The sequence below is a fragment of the Oncorhynchus tshawytscha genome, linkage group LG25 (assembly GCF_018296145.1).
Source record: "Oncorhynchus tshawytscha isolate Ot180627B linkage group LG25, Otsh_v2.0, whole genome shotgun sequence".
Taxonomy (NCBI): domain Eukaryota; kingdom Metazoa; phylum Chordata; class Actinopteri; order Salmoniformes; family Salmonidae; genus Oncorhynchus; species Oncorhynchus tshawytscha.
In genome coordinates this window covers 19,007,212-19,029,765 of record NC_056453.1, presented here as the reverse complement: position 1 = coordinate 19,029,765, position 22,554 = coordinate 19,007,212, and the positions used below count along the sequence as shown (strand labels likewise).

The 22,554-nt window shown below is 43.3% G+C and overlaps 2 protein-coding genes across 4 annotated transcripts; both read left to right on the top strand.

Annotated features, from left to right (window-relative positions):
- Positions 1-295: 295 nt before the first annotated feature.
- adprm (ADP-ribose/CDP-alcohol diphosphatase, manganese-dependent) lies at positions 296-2,148 on the top strand. The gene is made up of 3 exons (XM_024401513.2): positions 296-1,123; positions 1,432-1,554; positions 1,672-2,148. The coding sequence occupies exons 1-3, from the start codon at positions 547-549 to the stop codon at positions 1,959-1,961; spliced, it is 990 nt and encodes a 329-aa protein (XP_024257281.1). The 5' UTR covers positions 296-546; the 3' UTR covers positions 1,962-2,148.
- Positions 2,149-4,314: 2,166 nt separating this feature from the next.
- On the top strand, positions 4,315-21,485 carry map2k4b (mitogen-activated protein kinase kinase 4b). 3 transcript variants are annotated; one of them, XM_024401451.2, is made up of 13 exons: positions 4,315-4,651; positions 5,588-5,623; positions 6,257-6,289; positions 8,784-8,895; positions 9,661-9,835; positions 13,280-13,399; positions 16,790-16,909; positions 17,028-17,079; positions 17,195-17,322; positions 18,609-18,686; positions 19,232-19,380; positions 19,573-19,618; positions 20,942-21,485. In XM_024401451.2, the coding sequence occupies exons 1-13, from the start codon at positions 4,534-4,536 to the stop codon at positions 21,053-21,055; spliced, it is 1,281 nt and encodes a 426-aa protein (XP_024257219.1). In that variant the 5' UTR covers positions 4,315-4,533; the 3' UTR covers positions 21,056-21,485. The 3 variants fall into 3 exon arrangements, with proteins under 3 accessions (XP_024257219.1, XP_024257220.1, XP_024257221.1); XM_024401452.2 differs by lacking the exon at positions 6,257-6,289; XM_024401453.2 differs by lacking the exons at positions 5,588-5,623; positions 6,257-6,289.
- The last annotated feature ends 1,069 nt before the right edge of the window (positions 21,486-22,554 follow it).

Below are 22,554 nucleotides of genomic sequence, written 5' to 3'. Positions count from 1 at the left end.
ACCCCACCCCAGCTGACACAGTTAGACAAGTTGTCTTTCTATAGCCCAAAATACCAGTGTCAACGTAGTATTTTTGAATTATATTGGTCTTAAACCAGATGTTGTATTTGTTTTCATGAATTGCTTATTGTATGTTCTTGTTCGCACAATAAAAGTGGCCATTGATTCGATTCCATATCTATTGAATGAAATAGTTGTTGACAGTAGTTATTCACTTTGCAATGTTTTGAACTGCGGGCTTTTGTTTTGAAAGTTTTCTCATACAATCGTGACGTTATCATGTGTGCTGCTGGCAGAATACTAGTGAAGTCGGACATGTAACAACTCTACCGGCGTTTTAGAAAAACTGTAACCTAACTGTATCAATTGACATTGAAACAATGTACAGTATCTAGTACAAGAGGACAACAGCCACAGAATATCCTGGCAACCTTCACTCCATTCTAGTAGGTAGAATAAAGAAGCGTTCTGGCAGCGGTCAAAAATGTTAGAAGGTTAGCTAGCTTTCTCAAGTGGACTAAAAGTAGAAGTTTGATCAATAACACCATGACAACCGGAATGGAGAACTGCGCCAAACCACTGTTTACATTTGGAATAATCGCCGACATTCAATACGCCGACATAGATGATGGTTTCAATTTCAAACGCTCAAGGAAACGATACTACAGGAACAGTCTTCGCCTATTGCACAATGCACAGAAAAGGTGGACCGCGGATACTGTCAAACCCCGGTTCATCCTTCAGCTCGGTGACATTATCGATGGCTTCAACAAGAGGCACGACGCATCAGAGCGAGCCCTGGAAACGGTGATGAAAGAGTTTGACTCCTCTCCCGTTGAAGTCCACCACGTTTGGGGCAACCATGAGTTTTATAACTTTAGCAGAGACACCCTAATGCGGTCGGTTCTCAATAGTACTACAGATTCTGAAGCAGGAGGGGGGCACCTCAGCAGCTGTGAAATCTATGCTTATCATTTCAGTCCAGCCCCCAAATACCGATTTGTCGTTTTGGATGCCTATGATGTGAGCCTACTAGGGAGAGAGGAGTCCAGTCTGAAATACCAGCAGGCTATTGCTATTTTAAAAGCCCACAATGACAATGAAGATCTGAACCATCCCCCAGGTAGGTCTACTGTTAGTCAGGAGGTCTGGACCTTTAGCCTATAGCACAGGTAGTGCACTTGCCCTGTTAACTGCAGGGTAGCTAGTTTGAAACACTGTTCCCCCACAAGTGCTACACTAACCTCATCACATCACTTATGAGCAGAATAGCCTACCACTAGTAGCTACTAATTTATTGACACTGCATAATTCCATGTAGCTTGACTGTGGAGAACCTAATGCCACTGTAGGCCCTGAGAATAAGAGGTGTTTCATGTGAATTGAAGTGTTTGCCATTTGTTTAATAATGTCTTTCTCCATATGTTTTAGCACCTGTGGGGATGGAGCAAAGGTTTGTGAAGTTCAATGGAGGATTCAGTCAAGATCAGCTGGACTGGCTGGAAGGAGTTTTGTCGTTGGCAGACAACAAACTGGAGAGAGTCACCATTGTCAGTAAGTCAAGTCATGAGGCCTACATAAAATGTCATAGCATTCATCATGACATTTGAAATCCCTAATGTGACTCAATAGACAAATTGACTAAATAATGTTGACTGTGTTCTTGTACAGGCCATCTCCCTATCCACCCCAGCTCTACAGAACCTATCTGCCTAGCCTGGAACTACGATGCGCTGCTCTCCATACTCCAGGCCCATAAGAGTGTAGTCTGCTTCATGGCAGGACACGACCATGATGGAGGCTATCACAGAGATGACTCCGGAGTGCACTACCTCACACTGGAGGGGGTGATAGAGACACCCCCGGACAGTGATGCCTTTGGTACAGTCTCTGTGTATGAGGACAGAATGTTTTTGAAGGGATATGGAAGGATGTCTGATAGAATACTGATGTATCCATGATAATGCCAAAGATTCTACGGCTGTACGGAATCTGGGGAGGGACAATTCCTTGGGTCCTCATATACAGAGTATACAAAACATTAAGGACACCTGCTCTTTCCATGACATAGACTGACCAGGTGAATCCAGGTAAAAGCTATGATCCCTTATTGATGTCACTTGTTAAATTCACTTCAGTCAGTGTAGATGAAGGGGAGGAGACGGGTTCAATAAGGATTTTTAAGCCGTAAGACAATTGAGACATGGATTGTGTATGTTTGCCATTCAGAGGGTGAATGGGGAAGACAAAATATGTAAGTGCCTTTGAATGGGGTATGGTAGTAGGTGCCAGGTGCACTGGTTTGTGTCAAGAACTGCAACACTGCTGGGTTTTTCACGCTCAACCGTTTCCCTTGTGTATCAAGAATGGTACACTATCAAAAAGACATTCAACCAACTTGACACAACTGTGGGAAGCATTAGTGTCACCATGGGCCAGCATCCCTGTGGAACGCTTTCGACACCTTGTAGAGTCTATGCCCTGACGAATTGAGGCTGTTCTGAGAGGGGGAGGGGGGGGTGTTACAAATCAATATTAGGAATGTGTTCCTAATGTTTGGTACACTCAGTGTGTGTATATACATATTTCATTTTCTGAGTTAATGGGCCAGTGATTATAATAAAACTTTATACCAATATTGATTTAAGTGGAAGACAACAGGTACTGATAAAACATGTTGCACATTCCATCTGGCCTGAGATTGGGTGCCAAAAGAGTGGGAGAATGTCTCTTCATAACACATAAACACACTTTCTCTCATAATATGTTACCTCAATAAGTTGATATTGTAGCTCTAAATTATGTTATTGTGGTGATAGACCTATTGATAATTACCTATGAAAAATGAATGCTATGACGAGTAAATGGATTAATCTGTGTATTGCTCTGTAAGGGGATCATTATTTTACCTTCAATAAATTTAATTTGGTTTCTAAATGTTCCTGTAATAGTCATGCAAATTAAGTTTATTGTCATTACTAAATATATGCCATTTGACGCATTTATCCAAAGCACATGACTGCCATGGGGCTAAGAGTATAAGAAGCACCAAAAGACATTCAACCAACTTGACACAACGGTGGGAAGCATTGGAGTCACCATGGGCCAGCATCCCTGTAGAACCAGCATCCCTGTGGAAGACAACAGGAGACTCACGGCTGGAGGAGGCTCACGGCAGATCACACTTTAAGAAATATATTTTTCTTTATTCTACTACTTAAACCCTTTTATACATTTCCTTTATTATTGTAACATAGCCCTGACCGGGGCTTGAACCCAGATCTAGCAAGTGTCAAGCCAAAACCTTTATTCCAAACCTATTGATGAGGTCATTGGGTTTTGGATTAAAGGGAAAATCCACTCAAACTATCTTTAGATTTGTATTATTCCACTGTTGATACAGTCCCAAAATGTTCTGCATGTCAGAAGTCTCAAGATATTGGACTTTCAAGAAGCAAACTGACTGGTTGCATCACTATGGCAACTGCTCGGCCTCCGACCACAAGGCACTACAGAGGGTAGTGCGTACGGCCCAGTACATCACTGGGGCCAAGCTTCCTGTCATCCAGGGCCTCTATACCAGGTGGTGTCAGAGCAAGGCCCTAAAAATTGTCAAAGACTGTTCTCTCTGCTACCTCACGGCAAGCGGTACCGGAGCGCAAAGTCTAGGTCCAAAAGACATAAACAGCTTCTACCCCCAAGCCATAAGACTCCTGAACAGCTAAACAAATGGCTACCCAGACTATTCTATTCTGCTTCTCTACATATCAAGTTCCTCACGTATACATCCCACTTCTCACACCAATGTAGTGAATCTGGAGTATAGCCCTAGACTGGGACATGTGACTGTCAATCCAACACCTTAACCATTACACCAAGAGGTCCAAACCTCTTGACAAGGTTGCTAGATGTTGTGTTAAGGTTGCTACACTATATTTTATCTTTCCACTGACCTGTCATACCTCACACCAGCTTCAGACAAACGCCCATAGGAAACTGCGTTGAGCATTACTTACAAGGACAATATTCTGCTGGCCCTGAGCCAACCTTACAATGTCTCCATAACCCCCATTCAATAAATGATTATGTACATAGCCTTCCCTGTAGCCATATCAACTGGATTACTCAACTCAAAAATATGGGCTCCCGAGTGGCGTCACTACAGACACCCTGGTTCGAATTCAGGCTGCATCACAACCGGTCATCTTGTAAACAAGAATTTGTTCTTAACTGACTTGCCTGGTTAAATTAAAAAAAAAGTGTATATATATATAGTATTTGTCGGGCGTCCCATTATACCAGCCCAATGGAAACCCCCGCCCCATCTGGCGTAGGCTAACTGTTACGCACTGTCTTCCGTGACTCAGGAGTGTCCATGGTGCAGAATCGGGTGCCATAGCACATCCATAGACGTGGCCGTCGTATGCAGTGCTGCGTTCGCTCGGCTGGCGCAGTGTCCCGTGTGGAGCGAGAGAGGGCGAAGTTTACTCTGCCTGCATTGCAGCCTGAGCGCTGCTGGAATCGAACACAACAATGGCGTCTCCCAGTTCCAACAGCAACTCAACAACCTCCAACAGCAACATCGCAGGATCCACCTCGCACCATCATCACCCGCAAACACAACACATGACCACCGTCAGCAACATGCAAGGTAAGAGCAGATGCCCGAAATGTCGATTTTTCTACTTGATCAGAGTTATTTAGCTGCTGAAAAACATGACTTGGCTAGCCTAGCTACCATTGCCCCGAGAGGCTAAGCTACATAGAAGAGATGCAGCTAGCTATATGCTGCTAAATGTAGCGCCTCGGCCATTTGTTGCAACATTGTAATTTTCTGCGCAGTCTACTGTAACAATGTTACAACTACTGAAACTTGATCGCGCCATCTGACAATTGTTACATTGTAGTTACGGACGTTTCACTGCATTTGAGTTTCCATTAATCGATTTTAGTCGAGTTAGTCGCTGCATCCACCACTAAAGACAGGGCCTAGTACCAGATTGAGAAATTGATGTTCTCTTTCACCAAACGTATATAGGCTATGTACTACTGTTTTGTTAGCGAATTAATTTTACATGTAGATGATCACAAATTTAATTACTTTGTGTTTCTATGTATATTTTCCCTTGGAAATATTGAGACATAATTGGCATTGACATGTCAGTGCTATATTGTTTATTATAAACTGGGTGATTTGAGACCTGTAAGCTGATTGGCTGACAGCCTTGGTATATCAGACCGTATACAACGGGTATGACAAAACATGTATTTTTTACTGCTCTAATTACATTGGTAACCAGTTTATAATAGCAATAAGGCACATCGGGGGTTTGTGGTATATGGCCAACATAGCACTTAGCTGTGTGTATATCCAGGCACTTGGTGCTAAATTGTGCATAAGTACAGCCCTTAGCCGTGGTATATTGGCCATATACCACACCCCCTCGTGCCTTATTGCTTAATTGTCACTGTTGTGTAATGTTGCAGTCTGTGTTCAGTGTTTTAGTGCTATTAATCTAGGCCTACTTTGACAAATGCAGTTGTAGATGTCTGTCGCAAATGTTCCGCTTTATTTTAAACATTTCAGAAATCAACACGTGCTGGAGGTGTCAAAACGAAACAGGTACTATAGATTTTTTTTAATAGGATTTCAGTAGAATATTACTAGGTTGTTGATGCGATGTTCTGTTCATCTTAGTGGAATATGATTTACCATTGTCTCAGTCCCCATTTCCCTTTTTGATTTGGATTTCCTCATTGAGTTCCCCATTCTGTATGTTTCCATTCACTGGTATGGGTTAGAGATTTCCCACCATTCCATAGCTCCTGAAATAATAACTCATTGTTGTAGCCTAATATGAGGCTCAATATCTTAGATGGCCAAATATTTGTAGGGTAGCATAAATACACAAATAACACGACCAGCCCTTATTTGCCATTGAAAGCTAGGGTTGCACAGTCATAGTAGATTGACGACTTCCATCCAGATGACATAGATCTTCCTGTTGTTAACTCACTCTCTATCCACCTGAAAATCACACAGAATCAATGTATTAATCTTCAACTACATGTTGCGCCTATGTTGCACTGTTGCGGAACAGCAACTGTTGCTAAATTTAACAGGCTAAATTCATAATCACAGGGATAACCAGATTAGCCCATTTTTTTTTTCGAAACCTATTGGAAAACACTCCCATGTTTTACAGTAAAAGAGCGCAAAGCCAAAATGTAGTAAAATGTCTTTTCTTTACCTTAGGGTTTCAGATAAGCCTGTCTGGAGTGCCCCAAAGTAAGCATTAGCACTCTCTCATAGCACAACAACCCTCTCTCTCTCTGTGGGTGCATCCAATAGTCTGAAGTGTCTCCTTTCCTCTATCTGCACTGACTGGACAGTTGACAGTAAATATTTGTTGGGCATCAACCAAATCTCTTTCACCTAGTATGTGTTGTCAGAGCAGTGAAGGATAGGATACAAGGTAGGTGGGAGAGGAGACAAGGAGAGGAAGCCACTCTAGACTATTGAGATGCAGCCTGTGTGGTTCTCTGGTAGTGGGGCGGTCTGTCTACTGTTCTCTGTTGACTAATCTAATCCACGGTGGAGCATTTTGTTTGGGTGAGGATTCATTTGCACCTGGGCATAATGGCTAATGGGACCACTAGTACTGCACCTCTGATTTGGGCCTGTAGGTCACTCTACTCTGTATGTCAAAGAAGACCCCACGCTCCCGTCTCATCTTCAACATTATCATATAGTTGAGTACCTAACAGTTTTTTTCCCTGTTTATGTATAGGCTGATAAAAGACCATGATAGAAACATTTAGCACTTAAAGAGTTAACAGATACGGACTATGTTAGTATGGAATAGATTATATCTTGCTGTCCCGTTTGGACATATCATGTTTTGAGGGTGTTGGTAGGTTTCCTCTTTGACAAGTCTGTTACTGTAGCTACTACACAATTTAAACAAACTATGGAAATGTCTTAAATTGATTCCCAGTGCATGCAGGTTTGCAATGCAATCAATTCATGTTGGGTTAATTTTGTAGTGGTAATTCAGTAATGACACTGGGGTGTTGTCTGCATTTCCTGGCAAGTGGGAGCCCCTGCATTTGTGGGCACTTTGCTTGTGTTTATAATGCATCGTGCTTGTGTTCTGTCAATATCCGGCAAATCCAAGCCTGAAAGGTATGGGGAGGCAGTCTCTCTGAGCATGTGGCAGTGACACTATAATTACACCAAAAGTATGTGGACACCTGCTCGTCGAACATCTCATTCCAAAATCATGGTTATTAATATGGAGTTGGTCCCCCTTTTACTGCTATAATATGCCTCCACTCTTCTGGGAAAGCTTTCCACTAGATGTTGGAACATTGCTGCAGAGACTTGCTTCCATTCGGCCACGAGCATTAGTAAGGTTGGGCACTGATGTTGGTTTGCAGTCGGCGTTCCAGTTCATCCCAAAGGTGTTGGATGGGGTTAAGGTCAGGACTCTGTGCAGGCCAGTCAAGTTCTTCCACACCGATCTCGACAAACCATTTCTGTATGGACCTTGCTTTGTGCACAGGGTCATTGTCATGCTGAAACAGGAAAGGGCCTTCCCCAAACTGTTGCCACAAAGTTGGAAGCACAAAATCATCTAGAATGTCATTGTATGTTGTAGCGTTAAGATTTCCCTTCACTGGACCTAAGGGGCCTAGCCCGAACCATGAAAAATAGCCCCATACCATAATTCCTTCTCCACCAAACTTTACAGTTGGCAATATGCATTCGTGCAGGTAGTGTTCTTCTGGCATCCGCCAAACCCAGATTATTCCATCGGACTGCCAGTTGGTGAAGCATGATTCATCACTCGAGAAGGCGTTTCCGCTGCTCCAGTCCAATGGCGGCTAGCTTTACACCATTCCAGCCGATGCTTGGCATTGCGCATGGTGATCTTAAGCTTGTGTGCTGCTGCTCGGCCATGGAAACACATTTCCTGAATCTCCAGATGAACAGTTCTTGTGCTGACGTTGCTTCCAGAGGCAGTTTGGAACTTGGTAGTGAGTGTTGCAACCAAGGACAGACGAGTTTTACGTGCTACGCATGTCAGCACTCCGCAGTCCCGTTCTGTGAGCTTGTGTGGCCTACCACTTCGCGGCTAAGCCTTTGTTGCTCCTAGACATTTCCACTTCACAATAACAGCACTTACAGTTGACTGGGTCAGCTCTAGCAGGGCATGTCTAGCAGACATTTGACAAACTGACTTGTTGGAAAGGTGGCATCCTATGACGGTATAACGTTGAAAGTTACTGAGCTCCTCAGTATGTGCCATTCTACTGCCAGTGTTTGTCTATGGAGATTGCGTGGCTGTTTGCTCTATTTTATACACCTGTCAGCAACAGTTGTGGTTGAAATAACAGAATCCACTAATTTCAAGGGGTGTCCACATGCTTTTGGCCATGTAGTGTATTATTTTCCAGTCTCCTGAAACATTACTGATACTTTCATTTGCTGAATTTCTCACTCAAGTTACACTGAAACTAAATGTACTCAGGGACTTCTCCTGGTTAGCATGAATTGGTGGGGTTCACTTACTAGTTTTATTGAACGAGTTCGAACTGATCTCATCATATTTTGAAATCTATTTATTCCATGTTCATTCATCCTGTTCTCTTACAACCCCATATCATTTGTATTCTGTGTCCCATCCACCAACGTATCATTACATGCTCACCCTTTTTCCTCACCCGAACCAGCATGTGTCGTGTACGAACATGTCTGTTTCCTCCTGTCTCTCTGCCAGGTAAACGTAAAGCCCTGAAGCTGAACTTCGCCAACCCTCCAGTGAAGCCAGCTACCAGGTTGCCCCTCAATCCCTCACCTTCAACTGCTCCCTCCTTCCAGAACCCACACATGTAAGTGTTGTGGAGAGCGGGTTCAAAACACACCCTTATCCTAGTGCTAATCTAATGGTCAGTAAGAGGGGTGTTACGAAAGGGTTGTTGAGTCCTGATAGGCCTAGATTAGAACTTTTTGTAAATTCTATACAGGTTATGTATTTCTGTTTGGTGATTTATGTTTGCTTTATTCTTCTAGGGAAATATCATCTTCATACACACTGTAGGGTACTGTTTGTGTGCAGGTATAAACAGGGTTTAAAGCACTCTTATTCTCAGGCCTGAGAATACAGTAAAATGTCTGTGCAGGATGAGTCAGCATCTTCAGTCTGCTCTGCTATTGAGGAAATAACCCAGAAGTAATATCTTGTTTCTCATGCTTTTTTAAAATGAGTTATACTTTTTGGATATTGAATACTGCACTGTTGGGTAGGGCTTGCAGGTTAAGCATTTCACTGTACTTGTGACAAAACGTGATACTTGAATGCAATAGGAGCGAGGTGGAGGCATCCTCTAAATGTCTCCAAATAAGATTAGCGGCTCAGGGACTTGATGCATTATTTATCACTTCCTCATGTATGTATAATGTATTCTCCCCTCTCTGCCCCAAACACACTCCCCTTCGTCTCTCTATCTTCCTATATTCCTATTTTACCCCTCCTCCCTCTGCTTTACCCCATCTTCGTCCTTCCCCACATTTTTCCCTTTTTTTATCCTCTCACTTCCTCTTCCGTCCTTCCTTCCTTCCTCCCTACCTCCCTCTCTCCTCTCCCTCCCCTAAAGAGAGCGTATGAGGACACACAGTATCGAGTCGTCGGGGAAGCTGAAGATTTCTACAGAGAATGCCTGTGACTTCACGGCCGAGGACCTGAGGGACCTGGGGGAGATCGGCCGCGGGGCCTACGGCTCCGTCAACAAGATGCAGCACAAACCCAGTGGACAGATCATGGCCGTCAAGGTGACCACACCAGCTGCTCTCATCCTCACTGACTGAGCCATTACAGGCTGAATAGTAACATTGACATACTGTAGTCTACCCACCTTGTAAATAAATCATGGATCTGTGTGTGACAGTTTGGTTTAGATGTGCCCATCTCAAGGAGGATGCATAATGAATAGGAAAGCTTGTAAAATATCGTCTTGATTCTTGGACAAATCAAATTTTATTTGTCACATGCGCCGAATACAACAGGTGTAGACGTTAGTGAAATGCTTATGTACAAACCCTTAACCAACAATGCAGTTTTAAGAAAAATAAGTGTTAAGTAAAAAAAAAAACATTTAAAGAGCAGCAGTAAAATAATAGTAGTGGGGCTATTTACAGGGGGTACCGGTACAGAGTCAGTGTGCAGGGGCACCGGTTAGTTGAGGTAATATGTACATGTAGGTAGATGTAAAGTGACTATACATAGATAATAAACAGAGAGTAGCAGCAGTGTAATAGAGGGGGCCGGGGGGGAGCAATGCAAATAGTCTGGGTAGCCATTTGATGAGCTGTTCAGGAGTCTTATGGTTTGGGGATTAGAAGCCGTTAAAAAGCCTTTTGGACCTAGACTTTGCGCTCTGGTACCGCTTGCCGTGTGGTAGCAGAGAGAACAGTCTGACTAGGGTGGCTGGAGTCTTCGACAATTTTTAGGGCCTTCCTCTGACACCGCCTGGTATAGAGGTCCTGAATGGCAGGAAGTTTGGCCCCAGCGATGTACTGGCCTGTTCCCACTACCCTCTGTAGTGCCTACCCTCTGTAGTGCGGTCGGAGGCAGAGCAGTTGCCATGATGGTTGCAGTGATGCAACTCGATGCAGCAGCTGTAGAACTTTGAGGATCTGAGATCCCATGCCAAATCTTTTCAGTCTCCTGAGAGGGATAAGACTTTGTCGTGCCCTCTTCACGACTGTCTTGGCGTGTTTGGACCATGATAGTTTGTTGGTGATGTGGATACCAAGGAACTTGAAGCTCTCAAACTGCTCCACTACAGCTCCGTCAATGAGAATGGGGGTGTGCTCGGTCCTCCTTTTCCTGTAGTCCATAATCATCTCCTTTGTCTTGATCACGTCGAGGGAGAGGTTGTTGTCCTGGCACCACACAGTCAGGTCTCTGACGACCTCCCTATAGGCTGTCTCAACGCTATCGGTGATCAGGCCTACCACTGTTGTGTCGTCGGCAAACTTAGGGATGGTGTTGTAGTTGTGCCTGGCCGTGCAGTCATGAGTGAACAGGGACTACAGGAGGGGACTGAGCACGCACCCCTGAGTAGCACCTGTGTTGAGGATCAGCATGGCAGATGTTGTTACCTACCCTTACCACCTGGGGGCGTCCTGTCAGGAAGTCCAGGATCCAGTTGCAGAGGGAGGTGTTTAGTCCCAGGGTCTTTAGCTTAGTGATGAGCTTTGAGAGCACTATGGTGTTCAATGCTGAGCTGTTGTCAATGAGTATCATTCTCATGTAGGTGCTCCTTTTGTTCAAGTAGGAAAGGGCTGTGTGGAGTGCAATAGAGATTGCATTGTCTGTGGATCTGTTAGGGTGGTATGCAAATTGTAGTGGGTCTAGGGTTTCTGGGATAATGGTATTGTGAGCCGTGACCAGCCTTTCAAAGCACTTCATGGCTATAGACGTGAGTGCTACGGGTCGGTAGTCATTTAGGCAGGTTACCTTAGTCTTCTTGAGCACAGGCCCTATGGTGGTCTGCTTGAAACATGTTGGTATTAGACTCAGACAGGGAGAGGTTGTCAGTGAAGATACTTGCCAGTTGGTCAGCGCATGCTCAGAGTACACGTCCTGGTAATCCGTTTATCCTTGCGACCTTGTGAATGTTGGCTTCGGAGAGCGTGATCACACAATCGCCCGGAACAGCTGATGCTCTCATGCATGCTTCAGTGTCGCTTGCCTCGACGCGAGCATAGAAGTAATTTAGCTCATCTGGTAGGCTTGTCACTGTGCAGCTTGCGGCTTTGCTTCCCATTGTAGTCTGTAATCGTTTGCAAGCCCTGCCACATCTGACTAGCGTCAGAGCTGGTGTAGTACGATTCAATCTTAGTCATGTATTGACACTTTGCCTGTTTGATGATCTGTCGGAGGGCATAGCGGGATTTCTTATAAGTGTCCGGGTTAGAGTCCCACTCCTTGAAAGCGGCAGCTCTACCCTTTAGCTCAGTGCAGGTGTTGCCTTTAATCCATGCCTTCTGGTTGGGGTATGTACGTACAGTCAATGTGGGGACAATGTCGTCGATGCACTTATTGGTAAAGCCAGTGACTGATGTGGTGTACTCCTCAATTCCATCATTAGAATCCCGGAACATATTGTAGTCTGTGCTAGCAAAACAGTCCTGTAGCTTAGCATCTGAGTCATCTGACCACTTCTTTATTGACCGAGTCACTGGCGCTTCCTGCTTTAGTTTTTGCTTGTAAGCGGGAATAAGGCGGATAGATTTATGTTCAGATTTGCCAAATGCAGGGCGAGGGAGAGCTTTGTACGCGTCTCTGTGTGTGGAGTAAATGTGGTCTAGGGTTTTTTTCCTCTGGTTGCACAATTAAGTTTCTCTGCATTAAAGTCCCCGGCCACAGCTCATTGAGTGCCAGCATCATTTTTTGGTGGTAAATAGGCAGCTACGAAAAATATAGATGACAACTCTCTTGGTAAATAGTGTGGTCTACAGCTTCTAATCAGATACTCTACCTCAGGCGAGACTTCCTTAGTATTAGACTTTGTGTACCAGCTGTTGTTTTCAAATATACACAGACCGCCACGCCTGTCTTACCGGAGGCAGCTGTTCTATCTTGCCGATGCAACGTTAACCCCGCCAGCTGTATGTTATTAATGTCGTTGTTCAGCCACGACTTGGTGAAACATAAGCTATTACAGTTTTTAATGTCCCGTTGGTCGGATATTCGTGGTCGTAGCTCGTCTAGTTTGTTATCTAATGATTGTACGTTGGCTAATAGGACTGATGGTACAGGTAGATTACCCCCTCGCCGTCAGATCCTTACAAGGCACCCCGACCTACGTCCCCGTTATCTCTTTCTCCTGCGAATGACGGGGATTTGGGCCTTATCAGGTGTCTGAAGTAAATCGCGTCCAACGCGCTAAAGGGAATCTTCGTCCATTATGAGGTGAGGTATCAGTGTCCTGATATCCAGAAGCTCTTTTCGGTCATAAGAGACAGTGGCAGAAACATTATGTACAAAATAAAAAACACACACAATGGCACAATTGGTTAGGAGCCCATAAAACGTCAGCCATCTCCTCCGGAACCATTCTATGTTAGACCTAGTAATACAACAATGTTTTGACCATAATGGTCTTCATCAGGTGATGACTAGTACGTCCTATGAACTGACCTCTAAGCTGTTGATAGTTTCCCCTATTTCTGCTGAACATGTTTGGTTGTTGTCACTGTCTCCCTCAGAGGATCCGTTCCACGGTGGATGAGAAGGAGCAGAAGCAGCTGCTGATGGATCTAGACGTGGTGATGAGGAGTAGTGACTGTCTCTATATCGTCCAGTTTTACGGAGCTCTCTTCAGAGAGGTGAGACTGTTATATTATACAAAAGTATGTGGACACTTTGCTGTTATCACAGCCTCCGCTCTTCTGGGAAGGCTTTCCACTAGATGTTGGAGCGTTACTGTAGGAATTTGCTTCCATTCAGCCATGATCATTAGAGAGGTCGGCACTGGTGTTGGGGCGACTAGGCCTGGTTCGCAGTTGGCATTCAAACTCATCCCAAAGGTGTTCGATGGGGTTGAGGTCAGGGCTCTGTGCAGGCCAGTTAAGTTCTTCCACACCGATCTCGACAAACCATTTCTGGTTAGTCCGCACTTTGTGCATGGGGGCATTGTCATGCTAAAACAGGAAAGGGCCTTCCTTAAACTGTTGCCAAAAAGTTGGAAGCACAGAATCGTCTAGAATGTCACTGTATGTTCAAGCATTAAGATTTTCCCTTCACTGGAACTAATGGGCGTAGCCCGAATCATGTAAATCAGCACAAGACCATTATTCCTCCCACCAAACTTTACAGTTGGCACTCTGCATGGGGGCAGGTAGCATTCTCCTGGCTTCCGCCAAACCCAGATTCGTCGGACTGCCAGATGGTGAAGTGTTATTCATCACTCCAGAGAACGCCTTTCCAGTGCTCCAGAGTCCAATGGCGGAGTCCAACCACTCCAGCCGACGCTTGGCATTGTGCATGATCTTAGAATTTAGGTGGCTGCTCGGAATGGAAACCCATTTCATGAAGCTCCAGACGAACAGTTCTTGTTCTGATATTGCTTCCAGGGGCAGTCTGGAACTCGGTAGTGAGCGTTGCAACCGAGGACAAGTTTTACTCGCTACACGCTTCAGCACTCGGTAGTATCGCCCAGTTTTCGGAACTCTCTTCAGAGAGTTGAGACTGTTATATTATATACGGTAAATTCGGAAAGTATTCAGACCCCTTTTTCCACATTTTGTTACGTTACAGCCTTTAAAAAATATATATTTTACCCCCTTTTTCTTCCCATTTTCTGTCTAGTCTCATCACTGGTACTCACTCCCCAACGGGCTCGGGAGTTGAAGGTCGACTCATGCGTCCTCTGAAACATGACCCGCCTAACCGCGCTTTTTAACACCCACCCTCGAGTGCGGTTGTGATACAGCACGGGATTGAACCGCTGCGCCACTCGGGAGGCCCTGTTACAGCCTTATTCTGAATTGAAAATATAAAAAAATCCCTCATCAATCTACAGACAATACCCCATAATGACAAAGCGAAAACAGATTTTGACATTTTTGCAAATTGAAAATAAAAAACAGATACCTTATTTACATAAGTATTCAGACCCTTTGCTCACAATTGAGCTCGTACATCCTGTTTCCATTGATCATCCTTGAGCTGTCTTTTCAACTCTGAGTCCACCTGTGGTAAATTCAATTGATTGGATGTGATTTGGAAAGGCACACACCTGTCTATGTAATGTCCCACAGTTGAAAGTACATGTCAGGGCAAAAACCAAACCATGAAGTTGAAGGAATTGTCTGTAGAGCTCTGAGACAGGATTGTGTCCAGGCACAGATCTGGGGAAGGGTACCAAAAAAGTTCCCTAAAAACACAGAGGTCTCCGTCATTCTTAAATGGAAAAAGTTTGGAACCACCAAGACTCTTCCTATAGCTGGCCGCCTGGCCAAACTGAGCAATCGGAGGAGAAGGGCCTTGGTTAGGGAGGTGACTAAGAAGCCAATAGTCACTCTCACAGAGCTCCAGAGTTCCTGTGTGGAGATGGGAGAACCTTCCAGAAGGACAAACATCTCTGCAGCACTCCACCAACCAGGCCTTTATGGTAGAGTGGCCAGACGGAAGCCATTCCTCAGTAAAAGGCACATGACAGACCGCTTTGAGTTTGCCAAAAGGCACCTAAAGGACTCTGACCATGAGAAACTAGATTTTCTGGTCTAATGAAACCAAGATTGAACTCTTTGGACAGAATGCCAAGTGTCACGTCTGGAGGAAACCTGGCACCATCCCTACGGTGAAGCATGGTGGTGGCAGAATCATGCTGTGGGAATGTTTTTCAGGGACTGGGAGACTAGTCAGGATTGAGGGAAAGATGAACAGAGCAAAGTACAGAGAACCTTGATGAAAACCTGCTCCAGAGCGCTCAGGACCTCAGACTGGGGCCAAGGTTCACCTTCCAACAGAACAACGACCTTAGGCACACAGCCAAGACCACGCAGGAGTGGCTTTGGGACAAGTCTCTGAATGTCCTTGAGTGGCCCAGCCAGAGCCCGGACTTAGGTTTCAGGCGATGCTTCTCATCCAACCTGACAGAGCTTGAGAGGATCTGCAGAGAAGAATGGGAGAAACTCCCCAAATACAGATGTGTATGTGTGTATACCCAAGAGGACTCACGGCTGTAATCGCTGCCAAAGGTGCTTCAACAAAATACTGAGTGAAGGGTCTGAATACTTATGTAAATGTGATCAGTTCAGTTTTTTATTTTTAATACATTTGCAAAAAAATCTAAAAAGCTGTTTTAGCTCTGTCATTATGAAGTAATGTGTAGATTGATGAGGGGAAAAAACTATTTAATCCATTTTAGAATGAGGCTGTAATGTAACAAAATGTGGAAAAAGACTAGTGGCCTGAGTTCTTTTTGAATTTACTGTATTAGGAGTAGTGACTATCGTACAGTTGTACGGAGCTCTTAAGCATCCGCCCCTTTTCCCCTCCAATTTTCACCTAAAATGACATACCTAAACTCTAACTGCCTGTAGCTCTGGCCCTGAAGCAAGTTTGTGGAATTTTGAAAGGAATTTAGGAGAATATAACACAATAGATCTGGTAAAAGATAATACAAAAAAAACAACATTCTTTTCTATATATTTTTTGTACCATCATCTTTGAAATGCAAAGGCGAGGCCATAATGTATTATTCCAGCCCAGTTGCAATTTAGATTTTGGACACCAGATGGCAGCAGTGAATGTGCAACGTTTTATACTGATCTAATGAACCATTGCATTTCTGTTCAAAATGTTATATCAAGACTGCCCAAATGTGCCTAATTTGTTTATTAATAACATTTCATGTTCAAAATTGTGCCCTCTCCTCAAACAATAGCATGGTATTATTTCAATGTAATAGCTGCTGTAAATTGAACAGTGCAGTTTGATTAACAAGAATTTAAGCTTTCTGTCCTGGGAAATGTTCTTGTTACTTACAACCTCATGATAATCACATTAGCCTACGTTAGCTCAACCATCTCGTGGACGGGACACCGATCCTGAAGAATATAAGAGCAGTTAGAATATCTAATTAGAGAGGTTCTGTTCTGGGGCAGAAGTAATAATCAAATGTTGGGTCGGGAAGTGGAAATGTTTTTTTTTGTTTAAATTATATTTGTTTAGCATACTTGTGATCAATAATGAAATCTCTTTCTTTTTAGGGCGACTGTTGGATATGTATGGAACTAATGTCTACCTCATTCGACAAATTCTACAAATATGTATATTGTTCGTTAGATGACGTCATTCCAGAGGAAATATTAGGCAAAATCACATTAGCAGTGAGTTAAATGTTTTTATTTACTGTGAAATATAATCTGTTTATAACATATTTATATGAATGCAGTTGTTGGTCAAAGATACAGTAGATTGTAACAATGTTTACTTTTCTTTTTACAGACCGTTAAAGCACTGAACCACTTAAAAGAAAACTTGAAAATAATTCACAGAGGTAAGTCTTGGTTGTCAGACATCTTTTGCAGTTTGGCCATGTGTGTAAAAATGATTCTCACAGCTATGTTTGGTGCATGAACTCTTAAAACCTTTATGTTTGTGTGCTCTCCCAGACATCAAACCTTCCAACATTCTCATGGATCGTAACGGCAACATCAAGTTGTGTGACTTTGGCATCAGCGGCCAGCTGGTGGACTCAATAGCCAAGACCAGAGACGCAGGCTGCAGACCCTACATGGCGGTAAGTCTGGTTGAGACGGGTGTCATGTAAAAATCGTCCCAGCGTGACATAGTTCCCAATCGTTCTGATTGTGATTGTGATTGTGATGTCATGCTGTAAAAATCGTCCCAGCGTGACATAGTTCCCAATCGTTCTGATTGTGATTGTGACGTCATGCTGTAAAACTTCTCCCAGCGTGACATAGTTCCCAATCGTTCTGATTGTGATTGTGATGTCATGCTGTAAAACTTCTCCCAGCGTGAAATAGTTCCCAATCGTTCTGATTGTGTTGTGATTGTGATGTCATGCTGTAAAACTTCCCAGCTCCCAAGTTCTGATTGTGATTGTGATGTCATGCTGTAAAAATAGTTCCCAATCGTTCTGATTGTGATTGTGATGTCATGCTGTAAAACTTCTCCCAGCGTGAAATAGTTCCCAATCTGATTCTGATTTGATGTCATGCTGTAAAATTGTGAAATAGTTCATGTTCTGATTGTGATTGTGATGTCATGCTGTAAAACTTCTCCCAGCGTGAAATAGTTCCCAATCGTTCTGATTGTGATTGTGATGTCATGCTGTAAAACTTCTCCCAGCGTGAAATAGTTCCCAATCGTTCTGATTGTGATTGTGATGTCATGCTGTAAAACTTCTCCCAGCGGATTGTGATTGTGATGTCATGCTGTAAAACTTCTCCCAGCGTGAAATAGTTCCCAATCGTTCTGATTGTGTTGTGATTGTGACGTCATGCTGTAAAACTTCTCCCAGCGGGAAAATGTTTCCAGTTCAATAATTGCACGTGCATCTCTTTATGTGGATGGCTGAGCAACATGTTTCTCTCACACCCTTTCTCGACCTCGGGGAAAAACTGTTCTGTGGGCACGCACATTTGCTTAATACATCTGCCAATCAATGGTTGCCAGGAGTATTGACAGTGACCAATCATTTTTGCGATTACAAAGACGTTGGCACTACGGGAGGGTGTGAGAGAAACATGTTGCTCAGCCATCCACATAAAGAGATGCACGTGCAATTATTGAACTGGAAACATTTTCCCGCTGGGAGAAGTTTTACAGCATGACGTCACAATCACAATCAGAACGATTGGGAACTATTTCACGCTGGGAAGATTTTTACATGACTACGGGCACTGCTTTCTTTATATTGTTTGAAACAAATTAGTTAGACGCATGGGTAACTTGAATTTTTGTGCAAATCTCACTACAATGTTCGCTAGGATTCAGTTCCTGAAATGCCCAGTATATGGTATATAAGTGTAATGTTGGTTAAGTTGTGTTTTTGTCCTCCAGCCGGAGAGGATAGACCCCAGTGCTTCCAGACAAGGCTATGACGTCCGATCAGACGTGTGGAGTTTGGGGATAACCCTGGTAATTATCTCATTCAGATTATTCATATATTGATTTGATGCTGACCAATGGGACTGGAGAAAAATGGCTTTACTATATTGCCAAACATATATTATTGCCTAGCTGCACGGTTGAGTTTTATTGATATCAACCTATTAAAGCTGCAATATGTAACTTTTTGGGTGCCTCGACGACCAAATTCACATAGAAATGTGAGTTATAGATCTTTCATTCCCATTGAAGTCTGAGAAGCAGTAGATCTATGTTCACTATTTTGATGCTTCCCTTTCTTAAGTTTCTTTTTTGTGTCTTTTTACTTTCAGTTTTGTACATCAGCTACGATTATGGAATAGATATTTCACAATGTATTAGGTGGTACAATGATTCTCTACACTAGCTTGTTTTTGTCACAAACTGAAACTGTTAGAATTTTTGTAACCAGGAAATTGCAGAGCTATTTCTGCATAGTGCATCTTTTAACTAATTCTAAACCCTTGGTGGTGGTGGTAGCCAATGAGTAATAACATTTTTCTTTGTCTAATGCCAGTCTCTGTGTGTGTGTTCAGTACGAGCTTGCCACCGGCAGGTTCCCCTACCCCAAGTGGAATAGTGTGTTTGATCAGCTGACCCAGGTGGTGAAGGGCGAGCCGCCCCAGCTCTGCAACTCTGAAGACAGGCAGTTCTCCCCCAAGTTCATCAACTTTGTCAACTTATGGTGAGTATCACCTCTGGTGAAAGCAGTCTACCACTGGATATGCTATTGCACAATGACGGTCACCTAGAGGCTTTTTCATTTATGCCCTCTACTGGTAGAATGGTGAAAAGGCAACAGTGCTGTTTATCCAACAGCAGTATATTGCTGTTTGTTGTATATATAATTGCTTCTCTCCCTCCTATTTTTCTACAGCCTTACAAAGGATGAGTCAAAACGGCCAAAGTACAAGGAGCTCCTGGTAAGTTTGTCTTTCTATGGTAGGACTTGGGATGTTATATGCCTTTTGGATTTCACTGTGTATTGTCTGCTATGTGGGCAACTGTAAAGCCTGAGCTATACTGAACAAAAATATCAACGCAACATGCACTAATGTCAAAGATTTTACTGAGTTAGTTCATATAAGGAAATCAGTACATTTTAAAGTCATTAGGCCCTAATCTATGGATTTCACATGACTGGGAATACAGATCTGCATCTGTTGGTCACAGATACCTTTAAAAATAAAAGTAGGGGTGTGGATCAGAAAACCAGTCAGTAACTGGTGTGACCACCATTTGCCTCGTGTAGCATCACACATCTCCTTCACATAGAGTTGTTGGCTGTTGATTGTGGCCTGTGGAATATAGTCCAACTCCGAACTGCAGTCAGGTTAAGACCCTGGTGAGGATGACGAGCACGCAGATAAGCATCCCTGAGACAGTTTGTGCAGAAATCCTTCGGTTTTGAAAACCCACAGTTTCATCAGATGTCTGGGTAGCTGGTCTCAGACAATCCAGCAGGTGAAGAAGCCAGATGTGGAGTTCCTTGGCTGGCAGGGTTACGCGTGGTCTGCGGTTGTGAGGCCGGTTGGACGTACTACCAAATTCTCTAAAATTACATTGGAGGTGGCTTATGGTAGAGAAATGAACATTCAATTCTCTGGCAACAGCTCTGGTGGACATTCCTGCAGTCAGCATGCCATTTGCATGCTCCCTCAACTTGAGACATCTGTGTCATTGTATTGTGTGACAAAACTGCGCATTCTAGTGGTCTTTTATTGTCCCCAGCATAAGGTGCACCTGTGTAATGATCATGCTGTTTAATCAGCTTCTTGATATGCCACACCTGACAGCTTCTTGATATGCCACACCTGTCTTGGCAAAGGACAAATGCTCACTAACAGGGATGTACACAAATTTGTGCACAAAATTTGGGAGAAATAAGCTTTTTGTGTGTGTGGAAAATTTCTGCAATCTTTCATTTCAGAAATAATCAGAAGCCGTCTGCGCTCTTTTAAGGTTCCTTACTACTGAAAAGTGTCCAAGGTGCGTAGGAGTCAAAATAAGAATAGTGGAAGAAATGGACCCGCACACTGTCAAAAAAAGGAATAGATCCAAAACGGAGGCTTGAATGCAAAATATATATATATTTTTTGCATATGGAACATTCTGGTATCTTTTATTTCAGCTTATGAAACATGGGACCAACACTTTACATCTTGCGATTTTATATTTTTGTTCAGTGTAGTTTCTCAGTGGCCATATTGAACTTGTGACTGAGGTAATGTTTTTATCTCCTCCAGAAACACCCGTTCATCCTGATGTACGAGGAGAGGTGTGTGGATGTGGCCAGCTACGTGTGTCGCATCCTGGACCAGATCCCAGCGTCTCCCATCTCACCCATGTACCTGGACTGACGGGGGGGAACACTTTACACCGCAACACACATGCCGGGGAGGAAACAGTACACTGCATGACATCTTAGCCCTCGGATACAGAGTTACAATAGTATCATCTGTTTGTTTCCATGTTCCAAAGAACACGAGAACAATTTCATATAAAAAATGTATCGCCCTGTGCAATACGATAACACACACACACACACACACACTCACGCTTGTTCAATGTCAATTCAAATATCTAGATCATCCTCCCATCTTCAGACAGCTAAACTTGAAGACATTCAGTTGGCTCAACGTATGTACGACGTTCATCTTTTTTTTATGTGCTAGAAAAAAGGGTTAGAGTACATATACTGTATATGTACAGTTGTGTGTGTGTGTGTATGTATATATGTATTAGTACCAGTCAAAAGTCTGGACACGCCTACTCATTCCAAGGGTTTTCTTTATTTTAACAATTTTCTACATGGTAGAATAATAGGGAAGATATCAAACTATGAAATAACACTTATGGAATCATGTAGTAACCAAAAAATGTGTTAAACAATAAAATGTTTTGTTTTGTTTTTTTGTTTTGTTTTGAGATTCTTCAAAGTAGCCACCCTTTGCCTTGATGACAGCTTTGCACACTCTTGGCATTCTCTCAACCAACTTCATGAGGTAGTCACCTGGAATGTATTTTAAGTGTCTCTACTTTTACTGGTACTATATATTTACGTACACACACATACTTGAAAATCGATGTAAACGAATACAGAAGTTACCAAATAAACATGTTGGAAAGTGATGCTCATAACATGAACAAAATAGTATTATATTTGGATTTTATGTGATGGACTGTTTGTGTGCTCACTTCTATGTCGTCAGAAAATGTACAGATGTATGCAGACAGACTTGTCTAAGTGAGACGCACGTATCACACAGTATGTTATGGCCACCTACACTCATTGTAAATGAATGGGTCTGATGATGCAAAAGTTTGAAACACAAATCGATGGTGTTAATGTGGCTTTATTTTCTTAATATGCAATTTACAGTATGACTGTTCTGTCATCGCATAATTAACGTAAAAAAAAAAACCTAAATGTTGTTCCACTCTCTGTAAAATTTACAGTAGGATTGTAAGACTTTTGTCCACAATTGTACATCTCAAAACAGTCTGCTATTATACACCAGTTCTGTTCAGTAGTTAGTAGTGCGGACGCACACAGCAAAGTTTGCTGGAGCAGTTACGTTGTTCTCAACCTGCTACACGTTGCCAAGTGGACGGATTTACAGCCAGTCGCGATGGTCTGATCTGCATGGTCACGAGCTGCATAACCTACCACTTTGCAAGGCATCACAAGTTGAACATGCCAGATATACATTGATTGCCTGACCAGGCCTGTGCTGCATCGGTCTGTGGAGAAGAGATCCTAACTCCCATGTTATACTACAGCACTGTACAATCCATCTGCCCATCCCTCCTGATCACAGAGCTGTAAGATCAGCCAATAGTAGATCAGTCGGCATGT